This window comes from Rhipicephalus sanguineus, chromosome 1 (genome assembly GCF_013339695.2).
Source record: "Rhipicephalus sanguineus isolate Rsan-2018 chromosome 1, BIME_Rsan_1.4, whole genome shotgun sequence".
NCBI classification, from domain to species: domain Eukaryota; kingdom Metazoa; phylum Arthropoda; class Arachnida; order Ixodida; family Ixodidae; genus Rhipicephalus; species Rhipicephalus sanguineus.
In genome coordinates this window covers 177004353-177024437 of record NC_051176.1, presented here as the reverse complement: position 1 = coordinate 177024437, position 20085 = coordinate 177004353, and the positions used below count along the sequence as shown (strand labels likewise).

The 20085-nt window shown below is 47.6% G+C and overlaps 2 protein-coding genes across 2 annotated transcripts; both read left to right on the top strand.

Annotated features, from left to right (window-relative positions):
- Positions 1–5989: 5989 nt before the first annotated feature.
- On the top strand, positions 5990–7691 carry LOC125757093 (keratin-associated protein 6-2-like). Its single transcript, XM_049412194.1, has 2 exons — positions 5990–6001; positions 7422–7691. Exons 1-2 carry the CDS (start codon positions 5990–5992, stop codon positions 7689–7691), a joined length of 282 nt encoding a protein of 93 aa, XP_049268151.1.
- Positions 7692–8842: 1151 nt separating this feature from the next.
- On the top strand, positions 8843–13149 carry LOC119402897 (neuropeptide-like protein 31). Its single transcript, XM_049417942.1, has 2 exons — positions 8843–9026; positions 12752–13149. Exons 1-2 carry the CDS (start codon positions 9015–9017, stop codon positions 13049–13051), a joined length of 312 nt encoding a protein of 103 aa, XP_049273899.1. The 5' UTR covers positions 8843–9014; the 3' UTR covers positions 13052–13149.
- The last annotated feature ends 6936 nt before the right edge of the window (positions 13150–20085 follow it).

Sequence of the window (20085 nt, the reverse complement as noted above, 5' to 3'; positions counted from 1 at the left end):
CGTGATCAACGACCCAACGACACCCACCGGTCACCGTCCCCTCGACGACGCTCCCTGTCACCTATGCGTCGCCGACCTGCTGCGCAAGAGGGAAACTGATCGCTGCAGTTCCGGAGGCAAGAACTGCATGCGAAGCGAACTGCCCAAGGCCTCCGTCTTTTTCGCCGCAAGACGTTATCGACGTCAATGTTGAAGGGACCACGGCCCAAGCGCTAATTGATACCGGGGCCGCCGTTTCCGTAATCTGCGAGAGCCTCTGCCGCCAGTTAAAAAAAGTGACCACGTCGCTCTCAGGACTCATGCTCCGCACTGCGAACTCGCAGTTCATAGCACCTTCAGCCGTGTGCACCGCGCGCGTTAATATTCAAGGCGAACTTTACGTCATTGAGTTTTTCGTGCTGCCGTCCTGCTCTCACGACGTTATCCTCGGCTGGGACTTCCTTTCACGTCATCGCGCCATCATAAATTGCGCCCGAGCAGAAGTCGCTCTTACGCCGCTGCAATCTTCTGTTTCGGGGCCTACCATATCTGACGCATGTAAACTTGTCATTGCTGCCGACGCTGACGTAGCCCCAAACACGTCCACCCTTGTCGCCTTGACTTGTCCGGCCGCTCCTGACGGCGCTGTCCTGTTCGCCCCGTCAGAGCTGTTTCTCCGCCGCCACGCCCTACGACTGCCGTTTGCCGTACTCACCGTCGAATCCGGCGCTACCATCATGCCGATTGCCAACTTGCGCACCTCGCCCGTTCGTCTACTTCGCGGGGAATGTTTGGGAAGCATACATGCCGTTGACCTGCTTCGCTTTCTGGAGTTCGCTGAAGCCCCACTTCACCACCAGCTGAATGCCATGACAGCCCCTGTTGCGGCACCTCCGAAGTCAGACATTTTTCACCCTTCTGTGCCCCCGGATCTATCATTGGACCATCGACGCGAACTATTGGCCCTTCTAGAAGAGTTCCGCTCATCCTTCGACTGCGGTCAGCCATCTCTGGGTCGCACAACGAGCGTCACGCACCACATCGACACCGGTGGTCATGCCCCTTTACGCCAACGACCATATCGCGTTTCGGCGGAAGAGCGCCGTGTTATCAATGAACAAGTCGATGATATGCTCACGCGCGGAGTCATTCAGCCATCTGAGAGCCCCTGGTCGTCCCCTGTCGTGCTTGTGCGCAAAAAGGATGGCTCTATCAGATTCTGCGTCGACTACCGCCGCCTGAATAAGATAACTCGGAAGGATGTATACCCATTGCCACGCATCGACGATGCCCTCGATTGCTTGCAAGGAGCAGAATATTTCTCGTCCTTGGATTTACGATCGGGCTATTGGCAAGTTCCACTCGCTGACCCTGACCGCCCGAAGACTGCGTTCGTTACTCCCGATGGGCTTTATGAGTTCAAGGTGATGCCCTTCGGACTCTGCAGCGCCCCAGCTACCTTCGAACGAATGATGGATAACATCCTTCGTGGCCACAAGTGGAATACCTGCCTGTGCTACCTTGACGACATTGTTGTATTTTCCCGCGATTTTCCGACTCATCTTGTTCGTCTTCGCGCTATTCTCACGTGCCTCGCCTCTGCTGGCCTTCAACTTAACATCAAGAAGTGCCATTTTGCTGCGCGCCAACTCACCATACTAGGTCACGTCGTCTGCAAGGAAGGCGTTCTTCCGGATCCCGCTAAACTTCGTGCCGTGGCCGAGTACCCCAAGCCCAATTCCATCAAGACGCTCCGAAGCTTTATTGGGCTGTGCTCATATTTTCGTCGATTTGTGCGCGACTTCGCTTCTATCATCGCCCCTCTTACCAACCTACTGACAGCCTCTAACGGCCTGTCGGCTTGGTCACCAGAGTGCGATGAAGCTTTCATGACGCTACGGCGCTTATTAACGTCACCTCCGATACTCCGTCACTTTGACCCTAATGCGCCTACGGAGGTCCATACTGACGCCAGCGGTGTCGGTCTTGGTGCTGTACTGGCTCAACGGAAACCAGGATACGACGAGTACGTTGTTGCTTACGCGAGTCGAACCCTGAAGAAAGCGGAGTGCAACTACTCAGTCACTGAAAAAGAGTGCCTCGCCATAATCTGGGCTTTGACCAAGTTCCGTCCGTACCTTTATGGTCGCCCCTTCGAAGTAGTCACGGACCATCACGCGCTCTGTTGGCTCTCATCTCTGAAAGATCCTTCAGGCCGCCTCGGTCCTTGGGCGCTTCGGCTGCAGGAATACGACATTCGTGTTGTGTACAGATCCGGCCGGAAGCACTCGGACGCTGATGCGCTATCCCGCTCACCGTTACCGCCTGACACAGCTTCGCCGTCAGCCACGTCAGCTGTCTTGACGCCCCTTGACTTCGCAGACATGCCGTCGGAGCAACGCAAGGATGCGTGGATCTCCGAACTCGTCGACTTTCTGACTGGTTCATTGGTTCATCCAGCGTCAAGAACTCTCCGTCGTCAAGCCACGCATTTCGCACTCCGCGACGGCCTCCTCTATCGGCGTAATTACGCACCTGACGGTCGGAGGTGGTTGCTAGTGATCCCGCGCCACATGCGCACAGAAGTCTGCACTGCTTTTCAGAACGACCTGCAAAGCGCTCACGCTGGCGCTCTGAAGACTTACAACCGCTTGCGTCAGCGATACTACTGGCGCGGCATGTACACGTTCGTGCGCAAGTACGTACGTGCTTGTACTGCTTGTCAGCAGCGTAAAGCTCCACCTCAACGCCCAGCCAGTCCACTTCAGCCTCTACCTTGTCCGGGACGTCCATTCGACCGCGTCGGCATCGACTTATATGGCCCGCTTCTCCCAACTTCTTCTGGGAATCGGTGGATCATTGTTGGCGTGGACCACCTCACCCGTTACGCAGAGACTGCAGCACTTCCAACGGCTACCGCAAGAGAGGTTGCGTTTTTTATCTTACGCAACTTTGTCCTTCGCCACGGTGCTCCCCGTGAACTTTTGAGCGACAGAGGGCGTGTTTTCCTGTCTGACGCTTTTCAGGCCTTGCTCGTCCAGTGCAACATCGTTCATCGAATGACCACCGCATATCATCCGCAGACGAATGGCCTCACGGAACGATTTAATCGCACACTCGGTGATATGTTGACAATGTACACGGCATCAGACCAGACCAACTGGGACACCGTCCTGCCGTTCGTCACGTACGCGTACAACACCGCAACGCACGCGACCACCGGTTTCTCACCTTTCTTTCTTTTATACGGACGCGACCCGTCCTGCACGCTGGACACTATGCTTCCCTATACGCCGGACTCGTCTGAATATACTGCGATTTCTGACGTTGCCAGATACGCCGAAGATTGCAGACAATTAGCCCGTTCGCTGACCACCGAGGACCAAGGCCACCAAAAGCTACGGCACGACACCGACCGACCTCTCTCTACTTTCACGACTGGTGACCTCGTTTGGCTCTGGATCCCATCGAGCACTCCTGGCCTTTCCTCGAAATTGCGTGCCCGATATCAGGGGTCCTACCGCATTCTTTCTCGCACGTCTCCTGTCATTTATGAGGTTGAGCCTCTGACAGCATCCCACGATTTACGTCGTCGTGGTCGGGAAATCGTCCATGTCAGCCGCCTGAAGCCGTATTACGACCCCGCTATACCGACAACGCCTTAGGTCGCCAGGATGGCTCCGCTATTCACCAGGGGCCAATGTAGTGAAGAGTACGAGACGACGACGAAGCAGCCAAGAAAGCAAGCCACATCGTGGGTGGTAGCCACGCGACCCGAGCTTGCGCTTGCTTGGATTTTGGACCCTCGACGTTCCTCATCGTTCCTTCACGTTTGTACGTGAATAAACCACGTGACAATGTAAAAAAAGCTCCTAATCTGCCATGATACCTTTTACTCTTTGCAATAAATAAGCTGTGAGCCATTGATTGCGTCTATATGACTAAAGCACACCATAAGAGTTTTCTAGTTAATCAAGCATCTTTCTGCAGCTTCGTTCCCACGAAGGATGCATACGTGATAGCCGTAGCAAATGAGGATATGCTAATCTCAATATTGATTCGCTTCACCTATTTTATTTGCCTTTTCTTGCTCACAAAGAAACGCGTGCACGCGATCAAGAGAAAGATTAAGGAGGAAGGATAAGGAAGGAAAGCTTCTCAGTGCTCAGGCATATTTTATATTGTGTAAGTATTTTTCTGCAGCCGAGAGGGGAGGCAGATCATGCAGCGTTATTCTCGCCCGAACAGTTGCGTTACTAGGAACGGTAATTTTGTCACGAGGCGGAAGGCGCACCCCCGCCGTAAGTGTAAGAAACAGTTATTTCTCCGTACTATTTAGTTATAAAGGAGTATACTCATAAAAAGAAGCCTTATCGCTATCTGTAACCCCACGCAATACTCGGAATTAGTATGCTTAGATCATCTATAAACACTGGAACATTTTAAAGAGCCCTGCTTTTCAGTTTTATTATTGTTATACCAAACTTCACCCGACTGTGATAAGAACTATGCGTACGTTTACATTTTCTTCTTTTGTTTGCTCGCTGCTGCCCTTCTTTTCCTGTCGTTTTTTTTTATCACTCTTCTGCAAACTTCCCGTCATAGAATTTTGTAAATTGTGTTACCAATTCTAGCGACATTACTAGAGCGTTACGCAACTTGCATATACTATTTGCGCTTTTGCACATTAGAATAACCAGGAGGCAGTAAAATGGGGGCCGACAGCTAGGCCGGCATTCATACTTTTGTTTTCATTATTGCTTTGCGTAATGCTGGCTGCATTCCTCCTACGTCTTCTCCGCAGTGTCCAATTGAAGCCGACCGTTTTGGCTTCTCTATAACAGTACCAAATTATTTCTGCTGCGTCCTGTATACCTAACTATTAAAACTCCCTCTTGTGGCGATCTGTTCTTTGACCCAATTGTTCATACGAAAGATAGCTGATTCTTTTAGAATTGATTCATTTCATTGGGCAGTAGTTTCGTTACAAATTATCCGATTTTAATGCGGTTTGCGGTAAAAGATTCAGGAAAGATGAAAAGATGAAAATCTGAAACGCCGAAAAAGAAAAGAATAAATAAGAAATAACGAAAACCACGACATTCCGCGAAATTCCATACAAGAGGGACTGCGTACTGTTTAAGTCATTGTACGGCGAGTTCGGTTATGCCTACGCCAGGAGTGTGGCCATTTTCAACACTTGCTGTAGGTTAAGTGATTATAAACCTTCATAACCTCTATAACCTTTACAAACATTTACTGGTCATGTTTGGTATGCCGCGTGACAAGCAGCGTTTTTAACCACGTTTTACAGGCATATGTTATCCCTCCTTGCATAGCATTTCGCAGTTTTTGTTATTTCTTCATTCTTCTGTTTTTTCGGCGTTGCACATCAAAAACGGGACGGGCCATCAAGTTTTCATCCTTCTGAATGTTTTGCAGCAAACCACAATAAAATCGGATACGTTTTAACAAAACTACAGCCCAATAGCATAGGTCAGTTCTAAAAGAATCCCCCTATATTAAGCTAGCGTTCTTCGCATTTCAGATGGGGTCAAAAGTAACGCATAGTGAGTCTGAGCAGGGTGTTCAATTGGGCTTGTTGATTCACATAGCGAAGGGCGACCACGCAAATATTTTTTTAAACTGAAAAATCAGCATTGCGCGCCTCTCTCTATCCCCTTAGGTATCTGCGCTGTTGCCTTTCATTACAGTGAGTCAATAAAAAAGTATAATTTCAAGCTTGATAGAACGGTTGCATAGAACGGTTGTATTTAGAACGGTTGTATCCCAGTGGGATTTTTGGCGCTATTCAAGAAGCGATAGCTGACGCCCTTGCCGCAGCAGTAGATCTCGACCGCTTTGTCGCCGCTCTTGACAGCTGACACGGCCATAGCTCTTGTCAAGCCAGTTGGTCCAAGCTGCATATATAAGCGAACACATTCTCCGGAGGAGCGCCGCATCCATCCACCTGGTGCGAGAGATCAACTACGACTCGGACAGTGCAATCATGAAGACCCTGGTAAGTACCGCAAATTACTCGCGTCGTGTGCATCATTTGCGAATGATCAGCTTCAAGCCGTGGTATAGGTGTCAAACGAGCTTTTTTTTAACGCCTTAGCGCTAAGCTTTCCTTGCTTTTGATACTTTTTTGTGTTGCCCTTTTTCCGTCTGGGAAGTACACAAACAGCGATAGTTAATGAACATAGAGAAGGTGCCTGAGGCACATCGTCCTTCTGGGGCCCTGAAAGAGAGACCCCACCCGCATAGCAGTTTTTATTTGAATAAAGTTGTCTCTCTCTCTCACTGTTTTTGGCACCTATTGCTTTCTGCTTTGGCGAGTATAGCCTGTTGATTACCTTGCATATCGTTTTTATAATAATCGCAATGTAGAAAAACGATATCCAGTCCTCACTAAAAGGCCTCTAACCCTACGCAGCTTTCTGCAGAAAGCTACCTAGTTCTGCAAGCATTTTACGTATCTCATTATCCAAGCGGCTGACCCTGTTGCTGTATTATTACTTAATAAAGATTTGAACTTATCGACAAGAAATTAATGCTGAAGCTTGATACCGAGTTCCTTAAATGAAGTCATTATTTCTATGCCCGATTTATGTAAATATATCCTATTATGATTGAGAAATGCACGCAGCCCTTCAGGAAAAAGCTGGTCGTTGGAACTCGTCGTCATAATTAGCTGCTTGTAGTTCGTGAACTGGAGTGTGCATATTGCGACTTCCATACTGCTGAATGGATACGTAGACACAAATTTCAAGCCACGGTTCCGTCTCGTCTGAATTTCGATTATTATTGAAATGTTGCATTGGTTCTGGATCATTAGTACGCATCAACTCTCTTAAGTATTTCTACGAGGAAAGATGATTTTTAGATAAAAACTAATGACTTGTGGTGCTTAGTGCGAAACGATAGTTTAATTATTCGCCAATGACGTTTTGCTTATAGACGTTTAATAGACAATTTAGGCCATGTGCGCTGCGGGCGCCTGCATGCTGGAATGTATTAACGATACGAAGATTCTAGCGAGGCGGGTTGCAGCAAGGCATTCCTTATTACTCATTCGCGGAATGAAGGAGCTCTCCGAAGGACTAAATTTGTTTCTGGCGCGAAAATTCTGCCTAATGAGATCAAATCTTTCATTTGCTCAGGATGATGGCGTCTGATGAGTCCTCTTCCTTCAATCCACATAAAGAGCGTTATTACTTCCAAGTCATATTAATGCCATTCGGGAAGCTTCATTAACACGCACTGGCATAGCAACAGTCAAACATTGCGTCTGCGTCTACGCATTGTGGCGCAGGTAGCAACCCTTATTATACTTCCTCTATCTTCGACGCTTTATGCATAAATGGTTGAGTAAAAAAGACGCCGAACACCTGTAAAGTGTACGTCGCAGCCACTCATATGTGCTTCTGTTTTTACAGGGTATCCTCGCTACCCTTGCTCTTCTGGTCACCCTCGCAAATTCAGGTTTCATTGGGGGCTACGGCGTTGGCTATGGTGGCTACGTCCCCACGCTTCCAACCTACGGGTTGGATCACATTGGCTATGGCCTCGGTTATGGCCTCGGCTATGGACTTGGCAATGGACTTAGATATAGCGCCTATGGTCTCGGCTACGGCGCTTCAGGTCCTGGCTACGGCTACGGGCCTGTGTATGGTTACGGGCCTGGATATGGCTACGGACTCAAGTAATATAAGAAAATGAATAAAGGCGTGGATAAAGGGTGTTTTCGTCCGTTCTATACCACTCAGCGATAACTTTTGAACCCATGTTATTGAATGTCGGTTGTGTGTTATGATACCTTTGTATAGAGCACCAAAAACAGTCAAATAAAGAGAGTAAAACTCAATGGCGCTTTAGCCGATTCAGATCTGTGCAATAGTAACAAATCCATAAATTATTTTAGCACCTGATAACTTTGTCTACGCGAATGAAGTTCTACAGAAAGTCATAACTTTCTGTAGAACGTCCAGCCTTTTATATTCCCGGGCAACTTTTTTTCTTTTTGCCATGAAAAGGCTTTCTTTAGAATAATTAGGCCTTGCCCCCCCCCCCCCCCCCCCCCCCCCCGAAAAGAAATTCTGGCTACGTGCCTGTGTCGCCCCATGAACGTCCGTGCACCACGCAGGATGTCGGCCTCGTTTTAAGCAGCATAAACGTCAAAGATACTGAGCCACAGAGAGGGCTAACCTATTGTTACTTAGATAAATAGGTTTAGTGTAGTTAAGGGAGAAACCTGTGCAACTTGATTGAATGACTTTAAGTGCGTGTAACATTTGCAGGGCTAGAGAAGAAACAGAACAAGCGCGCGCGCGCGCGCGCACGCACGCACGCACGCACGCACACACACACACACACACACACGCACTCACGCACGCACGCGCACACACACAAACAAAGCGGCAACTCGGCGGTCACCGATAATGAATGAGGGAATAAGAGGAGCGCCACTGAAGCAGAAATGGCCAAGCACCCGCACAGGTGATCTCGAGAAGCCACTTTGCATCGCAAGATCTGTGTATCGAGATAAGCCTCCCTTTCGGCTGTTCGATGGTGCTGCAGTCATTCATCTCTCACCGCACGCGACCCTGCATCGGGCGCGCGCACTAGCGGTCGACCCGTTACAAAATATCTCTTACGCTTGCGCGTAACCGGGGAGCATAACCTCCGCGTGGCGGCCACGTGGACCAATTATGTGAGCGCTGGCCCGCCTGTGTCGCACGGGCGCTGCAGCACCCGAGGCTGTTCCGCGACCCGGGGGGCAGGAACTGGCGAAAGAGGGGTGGGGGCGAAAGAAGAGAAATAGAGCGCATTGTAGGCCTCCTTTTCGACCATCGAGGCCCGTATACCCCTCTCTAAAAGAGAACGCGACATTCAAAGTTACTGACGCCGCGCCCACCGTGAGCGGATTGGTGATAACGGAAGCGTGTCAGAAAACTGGACGACACTTGGCTATAAAAGCAGGAAGCCAGATTGCTGCGAGTTCAGTAGCGAACAAAGAGCACAGCAGCACCATGAACGCACTGGTAAGTATAGTGCACAAATGTCGGCATAGTGCATACAGTGTGGATCGCACGGCGCATATTCGTGCTTCTTGACTGTAGAAGGCGCAGCCGTTGTAAATTTCAGATAGAAGGGGCAGTATATGCTTTGATAGGAAGTTCCCAAGAGATGGAATAGTTGCGTCGTTTCACAAACTTGAGGCATCACGTTTCTTTACTAAACACATAGCGCATTCACAACCTTGTTCACTGTATCTAGATCCGAGGCCCGCCCTTCGGACTGCATTATAGGAAATTAGAGGACAGGCCTTTCACGGAAAGCGAGATCTTGGCACTGTGACCTCGTGCAACTGCGAAGCACAAAGCCACAAATCATTGTTGCGTTTATTAAGACGCCCCAACCTGTGACCGCTTATGACTTCTTGAACGATAAACGCCCGTGCCATGTGTGCGAGTACAGTGAACCCTTTTTTCCCTGTTGCTTCTCTTATTTCAATCCCTCCTCCTCCAGTTAAGTGTTGCCAGTGGGAGTTCAGCCTCACTGCTTTTCTTTTTATCATCTCTCTTTCTCCACTTCAGTTCATATACGTAATGGCCAGTGTAAAAATAGTTCACTTAATTGTGTTCCTTTGAATGACGCCCATAAAGTAGCAGTGCAGGCCGAGTTTGGGAAAAGCAGCAGCGATGTCGCTTTGTGGAGCCTCAACACAAGCGGCTAACGCTCACGCTTGCGAACCCATACATTTATTCGCGTCTTTCCTGCACCGTGCCTTTCCTTCCTTTCTCCTGCTCCTCATGCCCCGTGGCTTTGAAGGTTGCGCCCTTGACCGTTCCCCGTTTGTAGCTACTATTTCTGGTCACATTAAAGGGTCAGTATACAAACCCGAGGTCCCACATTTGTGATGAAGAGGTAACTGCGCACTTGTACGATGTGAACAAGCTTCCGCAAGAATTTTGCGAATAAGTGCTGTAATACACGAGATGGTTGTATGGTTTTCTTCATGCCAGGGAGAGACGTCTGGAGGAGCTTAAATAATTTGAATATATTTATTCCTGTGGCGTTCATATACTCCTAGTGTCACCAGAAGTCGTCGGCGACTCGATGACACTTAACAACACCACGCCCACAGCACCGTTCTAATATGACTCATTTACACCTTCTGAATGTTACACTTCTCTATCGTGGCCGGTACATTGAAAATCCAGCTCACAATAAGATGAAGAAAGTGAAGTGGTCTCACATGTCCGTTTTATAATCAACGCCTAAGCCTGTTTTGATTTCTGTTTATTTATACGAGTAGATAAATGCGACAGTTTTTTAAACTTTAGTCAGTTTCCGCTTATCTTTAGCAAATTACAAGAGATGAGAAAGCGGACGTTCTTGCAGGCGAAGCGCCATCATGTGTCACAAAATCGGGAGCCTCCCAAAATATGCAGCCAACAAAGGACCGCTTACCCGCCGTGGTACCTTAACGGCTGAGGTGCAGCGCTGCTATATCTCGAGGGTGCAGGTTCGATTCCCCGCCACGGCGGTCACATTTCGGTGAGGTCGTAATGCAGGTGCACCCGCATACTTTGGTTTACGTGCACATTAAAGAACCCCAGGTGGTCGAAATTATTCCGGAATCCCTCAGTACTGCGTGCTTCACGACCATGCCGCGGTTTTCAACGTAAAATACTAGGATTTAGTATTTTTTTAAATATATAATTAGGTACTAAACCCACAAATAATTTCGCGCGCTCCACAAAATTATACACCAAGCCTGTGCAGCCCAAGCTCTCATTCGCTAAGAAGCTATCCTAGTGGCCGCGAGATCGAGCAGAGTCGGCACCTAGCGGCGAGCGGACGAAACCCCGTGGTGTGGATGGCTCCTTGCGTCGTCCGCTAGCCACACCGTGTTCGCACGTGCGCGTATACGTCATTCACGTCCTCAGAAAACAGCTTGTTCCGTTGTGCTAGCACAGTATCAAATGCTTGTACGTATGCCTACAAGACATACATATAAGCATTTCTCCTTACGAGACTTGTATGCACTCTAATAAGCGAGTGCATGCACGTGTCGGTATGGCGCTAGGTATAACCATCGTACCGTCCATTCGCCAAAATCATCTCAATGTGAGTACCACTTTGTCGTTCAAGCACATCACATAGTGCACTTGGCGTCGTCCTAAACGAAAAAAAGGTACTAAATGTGAAGGTGTGAATGCTGAACTTTAGCGACACAATCTAGTGCAGTGTTGGCGATTTGGAAATCCTTGTGAAAACGCAAAGCATGAACTAACGTCTGCAGAGGCCGGCTAGCGGTAAAAAAGACCGGAAGCCACGCATTTCTACATATTTATGCCAACAGAAAACCAGAGTGCACAAAGTTCTACTTCATCTAATTACGCAGAAATACAGGCTCTCTTTTTTGTAGCGCTATAGAGCAAGAAGTAAATACTTAATTGGCTCAGTCGCGCAACGCTATTTATATTGTGGTATAGGCAAAACACAATTTAAACGCGTGCAAATAAAGCAAGAAAAAAGATCGAGCACAGTGCAATACACGAATGTGACCGAAGGTCAGTACCCCACTGATCGGCAGATCGTGCTTCTCTCACACGTAATATTAACGTTAGGCCGGTTTCCTGCATTAATTTGGCAATGGAGGGCGTATACTTCAACATTAGGTTGCAGTCAACGCGATTTATTCGCCGACAATCGACTCAAACCGCCTACGGCGAAGCGCCGCTGCGTACATTTGTATACGCGCCGCCGACCGCCTATCCACACAAACGCGCCGACGGTGCTGCCACCTATCGCCCGATCTCGCGGCGAATACTATTCCGTTAGAGCTCCCCTTACTCATCAGGCTCGGTTATTTAAAACAGGACGATGCACTTCCCGTTTTATGCCTTAAGTGGCATTATCGGTGGCGTAGAGCCCTTCATCTGGTTATGCTCACAATTTGACGCGTGCAGAAAGGCGTGATTTTAGGACCACGAAGAGAATGGTATTCGAAGACGTTATGTTTCCTGGAGGACCCACGGTAGGCAGGAAAATAGTTCTACAACACCCGATTGCCTTTCTTCGGGGCGCAGTGTTATTTAACGGCTGGTGACACACCCTTTCTAACAACGTATGCTATGCATAGGTGGAAATCATTGCCGGCTAAGCGTGCCAGACTAATCTCACCAGCTGCCACACCACCGTGGCACTAAGACCAGCTGCCGCATTGCATTTAGGGCGGAACTCAAAAGCGCGCTCGCTTACCGTGCACTTGGTGCCGGTTAAAGAATTCCATGCTGTCGATAGGAGTATTGTATGTGTATAATGTGAAAAGTGAATAGAAGGTTTCGTCCCAGATTAAGTAGCTGGTGTAGCGAAGCCTTGGAACTTAGTAATGCTCTCCAGCGCCTTCTAGTCGGTCGTCCTCTTCGGCTCCTCCTGAAAGAACGCCGCTCGCACTGAGTCCGTACTTTGACCTGACTGCCGCCATTGCGTGTTGTCGCTGAGTGCCGTCAAATAAACGCCGTAAGACTGGTTTTAAAGTTTCTTGCCGTATTTTTATCACGATTTTCTGTCTGGTTTCATACTAAGTAGATCGATTCCGTGAGCAACGCGGAGTTTCACAATGATTCGTGGAATTGTGAAGCGTGTATGTTATAGCGTTAGCCGAATGGCTGCACGAGAAATATGCAAATAATAAGGCGTATTGGAGGCATCATGTGAAATAAGGTTTGGTGCATCAAGTTTGGTTTCGTTCCAGGGATTCCTCGCAAGCATTGTAGTCCTCGCCACGGCTGTTAACGCCGGCTTCTTTGGTGGCTACGGAGGCTACGGAGGCTACGGAGGCTACGGTGGTTACGGTGGTTACGGCGGCTATGGTGGAGGCTACGGCCATGGATATGGAGGCTACGGCGGATACGGCGGTTACGGCAAGGTCATTAGTATTGGGTACGGAGGATACGGTGGATACGGCGGCTACGGAGGCTACGGAGGTTACGGCGGCTACGGAGGCTACGGCGGCTACGGAGGCTATGGCGGTGGTTACGGAAAGTACTGGTAGATACAACTTCGCAACATTGTAACCACCCCACTTTTATCTGCACGTGTCATGCAAACATCATCACACTAAATTGATCAAATCTATGTGAAGGAAAGGCTGCAATAAATGGCCTTTTTTCAATGTACTATTGGCGCGTTTTTATTGCATTCTTTTTTAGAGCATTTGACACTCAAGGTGTCGCCACTTAGACCCGCACGCTGATGTAGAAAGAAAAAGCAGGAAAATAAAGAGTTAACAATTTTAGGCTACACGATACGCGATAAATAAACAATTTACTCGGGACTGCATTCTAGAGCAGATGCCTGCCTGTTCGAATTATTCGAGTAAGAAACCAGAAAATTAATTATAAGTGTTACCCTAGGTAATTTATGAACGAAAAGAGTTATACGCTTGATTCATAGCACTTTAAGTTCGATCATTCCCTAGGACATGCAAAAAGCAGACCTTCCTTCTCGCCAGCACAATACATTCAGATCACTTTCACCCAAAAAGTTCCGAAAATTCGACTGAAAAGTTGGCCAGATTCTCATAGATCCTTGTTTGTTTACTGTTCATTGTAATTTTATTACTTATGTCTCTGTAACATGAAGGCGTTTCGTGTAAACTGCTTAATTATCCAACAACAGCAACCACAACAACTACAATAAAAAAATAATAAAACCTGTGGGACGTAGCTAAATGTTATCTCCTTAAGCAGACTACTATCATAGGCGGGCATTATTTGGACGAAAAATCAGGATGAATATTGTCGTATAGTTAGGAAAGTTCCGCTAACTTTGTTTTTATGTTCATTATATTAACAACACATAGCAGGTCACGAATTGTAGCCGGCGAATTCAAAGTATGTAAAAGACTTCGAGGATGGCACTAGATCGAATATATGCGCCGCCACAGTCTACGAAGAAAGTCATTCGAGTTTCATTAATTTTTAGGCATCAAGGCAGAAAGAAACGTTTTGTAAAAAACTTGGAGGACGGTTGAGCTTTGCCTTCAAGAGTATAGGCCGCTATAGCGTGATCGGTTACCATGCGCATCGCATTCTCAACTGCCAGCATAGATTAGGTTCTCGGCGCATGCTTCAACCGTGCCGTAAGGAAAGGAAGGACTCTGCGCCCAACATTGGCCGTTTGAAACTGTCCTAGAATGCCTACTGCAAGTACAATGGTAAAGTGACCACTACGCCATAATTCTTCCTTTTGCGAATCGGCGAAGGGCCCCTCTACGCGTCCGTGAGGCAACACGCGAACCTACGCATCTGCTCACTTTGTTGATGCTTCTGCAGCTGAGCGCTTCGTAATGTCTGAGCGCTTCGTAATGGGTGGACCTTTAAAACACCCACTCGTTGCGAAATTTACATGTTTTGACGCCTGGCGCGATTCTACGCTTCTGCCAGGCAATATTACATGCGTTAAGGAGACTCCTTCCACTACATGACATTCATGTAGTGTTTTTTTTCCGAAGCAGTTTTTACGCAACAGCGTGGCCCTGGGGTCGAACACCTGTTTGCCTCTCAGATGGCCTGGTTTCGATTCTCTCAAGTTATTTTATTGTTTATTTTATTTGCGTCTTTCTCAATTTTTCGGTCACGGACAAGATGACGATTTTTTGCTCACAACCAACGACGCCGACACCGACGCCGGAATTTCTGCGAAACGAGCTCTTTAACGCTATCGCATTAAAAGTGAGTGCATCCTTATTCCGGGCCTATCGGTAAACCTGCTTCGTCGTTTACCTGCCATTTGGCGTGGGTCGGTTTTTCTCTGAATAGACGAATTATTGAATGTACGAGGGCTATTCAAAAAGTAAGGGCCGTTTCCTAATATTTAAATATGTACACATTAGAATGAAGATTTATTTCTGCAGCGTCATGTGTTAATTTTTCGCGAATGTACTGAAGTTACTGTTCTGACTCAGTAGTCGTCTGCTTGTCGGGGAATGCAAACGACAATGTCTGCGAAAATCATTGCTCCCGCCTGTTGTGAAGTGCGAGCTGTGATTTCATTTTTGCTCGCAAAAGGATCATCATGCTTCTCAAATTTATGCGGAATTTAGCCTAGTTTATGGACATAAAGTGATGAGTCAAGGAAAGGTAATAAAATTGCGTCGAGACTTCACAGATGGCCGCACAAATGTGCACGATTAAGAGCGGAGTGGAAGAGCCAAAATCCAGGCCAATGAAACTGTTCCACAAGTGGACCGGGCATTGCGATTAGTTCGACGACTGACAATTAGTCGTCTGTCGGATGAATTTCCTCTTGTCAGCCGCACTGCAATTTGCACGATTGTAACGGAAAAGCCCAGCTATCACACTGTGTGCAAGGTGGGTACTAAAACTGCTTACCGACCAACTCAAACAGCAAAGAATTCTCAGGCGGCAAATTTCTATGCGAAGGCATTAAAGAAACTGTTGCTGCGGTAGGAAAAGTGCTTAGAATTTAATGGTGACTATGTAGACATGTGAAGTAGTCTTGTGCTAAACTAAACCATTCAATAAAAACTTTTACTAACGAATATTTATTTTTTGGGGACCAAACGGCGCTTACTTTTTGAGTAACCCTCGTATTGCATAGGGTTTCCCAGCCAACTTTAGCGAATGTTTCAAAATGTGCCGAAGAATTTGAGCAGGTAGCGAGAATATACCCGTTATTGACATTTACACGAAGCAACTCACACTGCACGCTGTATTTTGCATAAATGCATTAGTGTCAAGAATGATGAACAAAGTTAACAGTTAACAGATGTGAACTTCAAAAGGAAACATCGAAAGATTTAGCGTTTCCTAGAACACGCCTGATTCAGCAGCTTCTAAATTCCTACTTGTTATGTAATCTTCTTTTATGCGTCCTAAGAAGCGGCATCATGATGTGAAGAACAAACAAACAAACAAACAAACAAACAAACAAACAAACAAACAAACAAACAAACAAACAAACAAACAAACAAACAAACAAACAAACAAACAAACAAACAAACAAACAAACTAACAAACTAACTAACTAATGAGCACTTATATCATTTCAATCTGTATAGCGTTCAATTAACTGCTTTAGTAGGAAGGAAGGAAACAGAAAAGGAGAAGGCAGGGAGGTTAACCAGAAACACTTCCGGTTGGCTACCCTACACTGGGGGATCGGGGAAGGGGAATAGAAAGACGAGAAATAGAGAGGAGGGAAGAGTAAAAAGAGAAAGAGAGAAGAGATGCAGTGAATTCACTGCAGATCAATATGGCGGCACCGAAAGCCATACGGAAAATAGTGTGTAGGGCGCGTGCGAAATCATTTCTGGCCGATCACCCATAAACACTTCGCGCCACTCAGTCTGCACCTGGCAACAGATCCCGACATTAGCTGCAACAGTATGGGCAGGGTTAAAACACTACAATAATGGCTGGATATAAGATAATTGAGATCTTAAGGGTGAGCCACGATCGGACATCTTCCTTTACTAACAAAACAGCAATTAAGGATAGAAACCGCAGTTTTGTTTAACCGCAGCTTGTTTGTGTCCTGCCTTTCAATCGCTGTCACTAGCTTCTTGCTGCAAATAGCAGCCAACGTCGTTAAAAAAGGGTACGTCCACAGACGCATATAGGATACAAGGAGAGCGCAATGAAAGCACAGGCTTTGCGTGACTGCTGTGTATCGCGGTCATTGTGCGTGCTCCGGCGGTCGTTGATCCGATGAAATTGAGAGGAGGAGAAAAAGATCAATAATAAAGGAATGTCATAGAGAGAGAGAGAGAGAGAGAGAGATGTTACGTGCAAAGGCCTTTTAATGTATTCGGTAATTTCTACCGTTTGCATTACAAAAGTACTAGGCTGCCTTCTCCGCAAAAGCAGGCACAGGTGCAACAGCAGAGAATAAAAAGAAAAAGAAATATTCGAAGTGTGTCAGAGCAGAGACTTCTGCGACTGAAGCGTGAGAAAAAGAATGAAAACTTAGCCTGATCTCGCAAAGCAATTGACTTTGTGGCGCACGATCCTCGCTACCACGATATCTGCGCTATAATCAGAGATCTGATCCAGAGTGGCACTTATATAGGGCAAAAAAGCAATAAAGTAATTTTCTCCGGTTCCTCGTTTACTGGGTCGCAGCAAAGCCGTGAGTAAGACGTCTATGAAGTTAAGCCGACAGCGAAGTGAGTAAACACGGCGCCCTTTTTGACATGGGAAGCAACGTACGAAGGGGGACGACTCGCATTGCATTTGTTGTATTTTATTATGATATAACACACGCTAAAATCACAAAAAAATGTATTTCACTTTGCAGCTGCAAGCCTTTAAGGTGTCAGTAAAATCAGAGCTCAACCAAACATTCGTTTACCCGTGCCCATAAGTGTAGGCAGGATTCTGTCTTGGGACTACCTTCTTCTTTGCAACGCGGAGGCACACGTACTGGTTTCCGTTATGGGGTTGCACCAAATTGGAATGTAGGTTAGGTATGTGCGGATATGCACAATTACTTTGCTGGGCTCACCAAAAGTCGAAGATGTGACGGCTTCGTAGCCAGAGAGCTTTCTCAGTCTTTACAAATTCAGTTCATATATTACTAATATAGGAAATCTGTTGAGAAAAGGTGCTTGTGAAAACATGAGATCTGTGATTGAAGTCCTCTGCCATTCCACTGGAAAATGGCAGTATAGTGGAATGGCAGTCCTCTGCCATTCCACTATACACTTCACGGAATGAAGGCAGTGGACGAGCCAATGTGTACACGCAAAGTTGGCAAGCGCTGGACTCGGGACATCCAATACTTGCCCAGCGCATCGTGCTGTAGGCGTGTTCGTATTGCCTACAAGTGTGCGAACAGCATCGATGAGAGACTTGATCACCGTAAATTTCACGGTAACACTCTGTCAGCTCATCTGGGCGAGATGCGGAGCGTGGTACTACCGGTGCGCGTTCCAGTTTATCCGCAGGAGATATCCTTCACGCTTATCGGCGCCTACATCTCACCATCTGGTCGGTTCGACGGTGAAAGACTGCATGACATCTTGACGGAGACACCTGTATCCTGGATTATCATTGGTGATTTCAATGCTCATCACTTGCTTTGGGGAAGCACCAAAATTTATTCCAGAGGCCTGAAATTTGCTGAATTTGCCTCACGCCACGAACTTAACATTATGAGTGACGGCAGTCCAACGTATTTACGTGGTTCGAGATATAGCACTTGCTTGGATCTGGCGTTGGTGTGACGCCGATTCACTCAACAAGTGTGCTGGTTCACTGATGTTGAGACTCACGGCAGTGACCATATGCCAATATATTTGAAGGTCACAGGTTTTGCAGCTTCCTCTTCTTCAAGTTACAGAAAAGTTAATGGGACAATGTATAAGACAAAGATGGAAGAGGCATGCGAAGATATCGCGTGCGGCCTCGAGGAGGTAATTGTAAATGTGATGGAAGCGGTTACGTGCGTCTTTACGTACGCATCAAAGCGTACAGAATTTGATGTGGAACTTGAGCGATTATGAACGACTCGTAGGCAGGCTGAGAGGACCGTACATGCGCACTAATTCAACTCAAGACCTCAGAGACGCTCGACGTCTGCAAAAGAAAATCCAACTTCGAATGGATATGCTGGAGGACCAACGGTGGAATAAATTTTGCGAATCACTCCATCCTCGCAAGCCTATGTCCCTTATATGGAGGACGACGCGTGGCCTTGGCTCGACTCCACAATAACGACATCCATTCAGCACACTGGCTCGACAACAAGGTCGCCTGCAGGTTGATATTGCCGAAGATTTCTGCGTGAGGATTGCGGTCAATGTGGTCACCATGAGTGACGAAGTTCTCGGTGATGTTCCTGTAGGGCGCGTCCCTGAACTGAATGTGCTTTTCTCACTCGTGGAATTGGATGCGGCTCTAGCCACCTGTTGGCGTTCGTCGTCACCTCCGTGGGCCGGACGGCATTACATACGCTGCTTTATGCTATCTTGGAGGACGCGGCCCAGACCAACTACTGAAATGCTACAAGCAGTCATGGAACGATGGCGTCCTTTCTGAAAGGTGGAAGTCGAGCCGCTTGGTACCGCTCTTCAAACCTGGAGGAGGAGGAGGAGGAGGAGGAGAAGAAAGACAGGGAGGTTAGCCAGTTCTCAGACCGGCTGGCTACCCTGTGCTGGGGGAAGGGGAAGGGGGAGTGAAAGATGATAGAAAAGAGATGTTACAAAAAGAAGAAAAAAGAACAATAGCACGATAAACGACACTGCTTAAAGTCTGTCTGTAAGACTAGTTTTGCGCAAAAAGCGCAGTAACGCTTTTAAAGTTTTCTGTGCCGAGGATGGTTTCGGCCAGTGTCCTAAGATCTTTTCCTCCGACAGTGGACGATTGTCAAGTCTGTTTAACACTTTGGACAGTTCTTCTCTTTGTGTACTGAAGCGAGGACACTCACAGAGAAGATGGGTGATTGTCTCCTCGCAGGTACAGTTATCACATGTCGGGCTGCTGGCCTGGAAAGTCGCCGCTTGACCTGGCATCATACTGACCCACTGCGCTGTCCAGCTGCGTGGGGAAAGTAATGGAACGAATGGTCCTCACACGCCTCGAGTGGTACCTTGAGCGCTACAATATATGTCCAGAGGCTATGACTGGTTTTCGAAGAGGCCGTTCCTCTATTGATAATGTCATCGACCTTGTGACCTAGGAAGAGGAAGAAGAAGTTGCGCGGCGGCTGTGCTGCTTCGCTTGTCTCTCATAAATCTTTCGATATATCTACCTAAAGTCACTTCACCACCTACACGCTGAACTTCGGGGCATCAGGTATGCTTCCGGCAACGGGTGCGGTGCCTTCGGGGCCGCACCCTGTCAAAACTCCTGAGATCCAGCCAGATCAACTTCTGAAGATGCATGCGCCGGCAACGAGCCTCGGGACATGCTCTGCCTCTGGAATGCAGCCTGGCGCAACTTCGGGCCACAGCTCGAAGTCATCTGCCGATAACTTCTCACTTCCACCGGCCCAAGGTGCTCCGAGCAAGAACATCTCCTGTCTTGACGCCGGGCTACCTGAAGGTCAGGATGATTTTTCGGA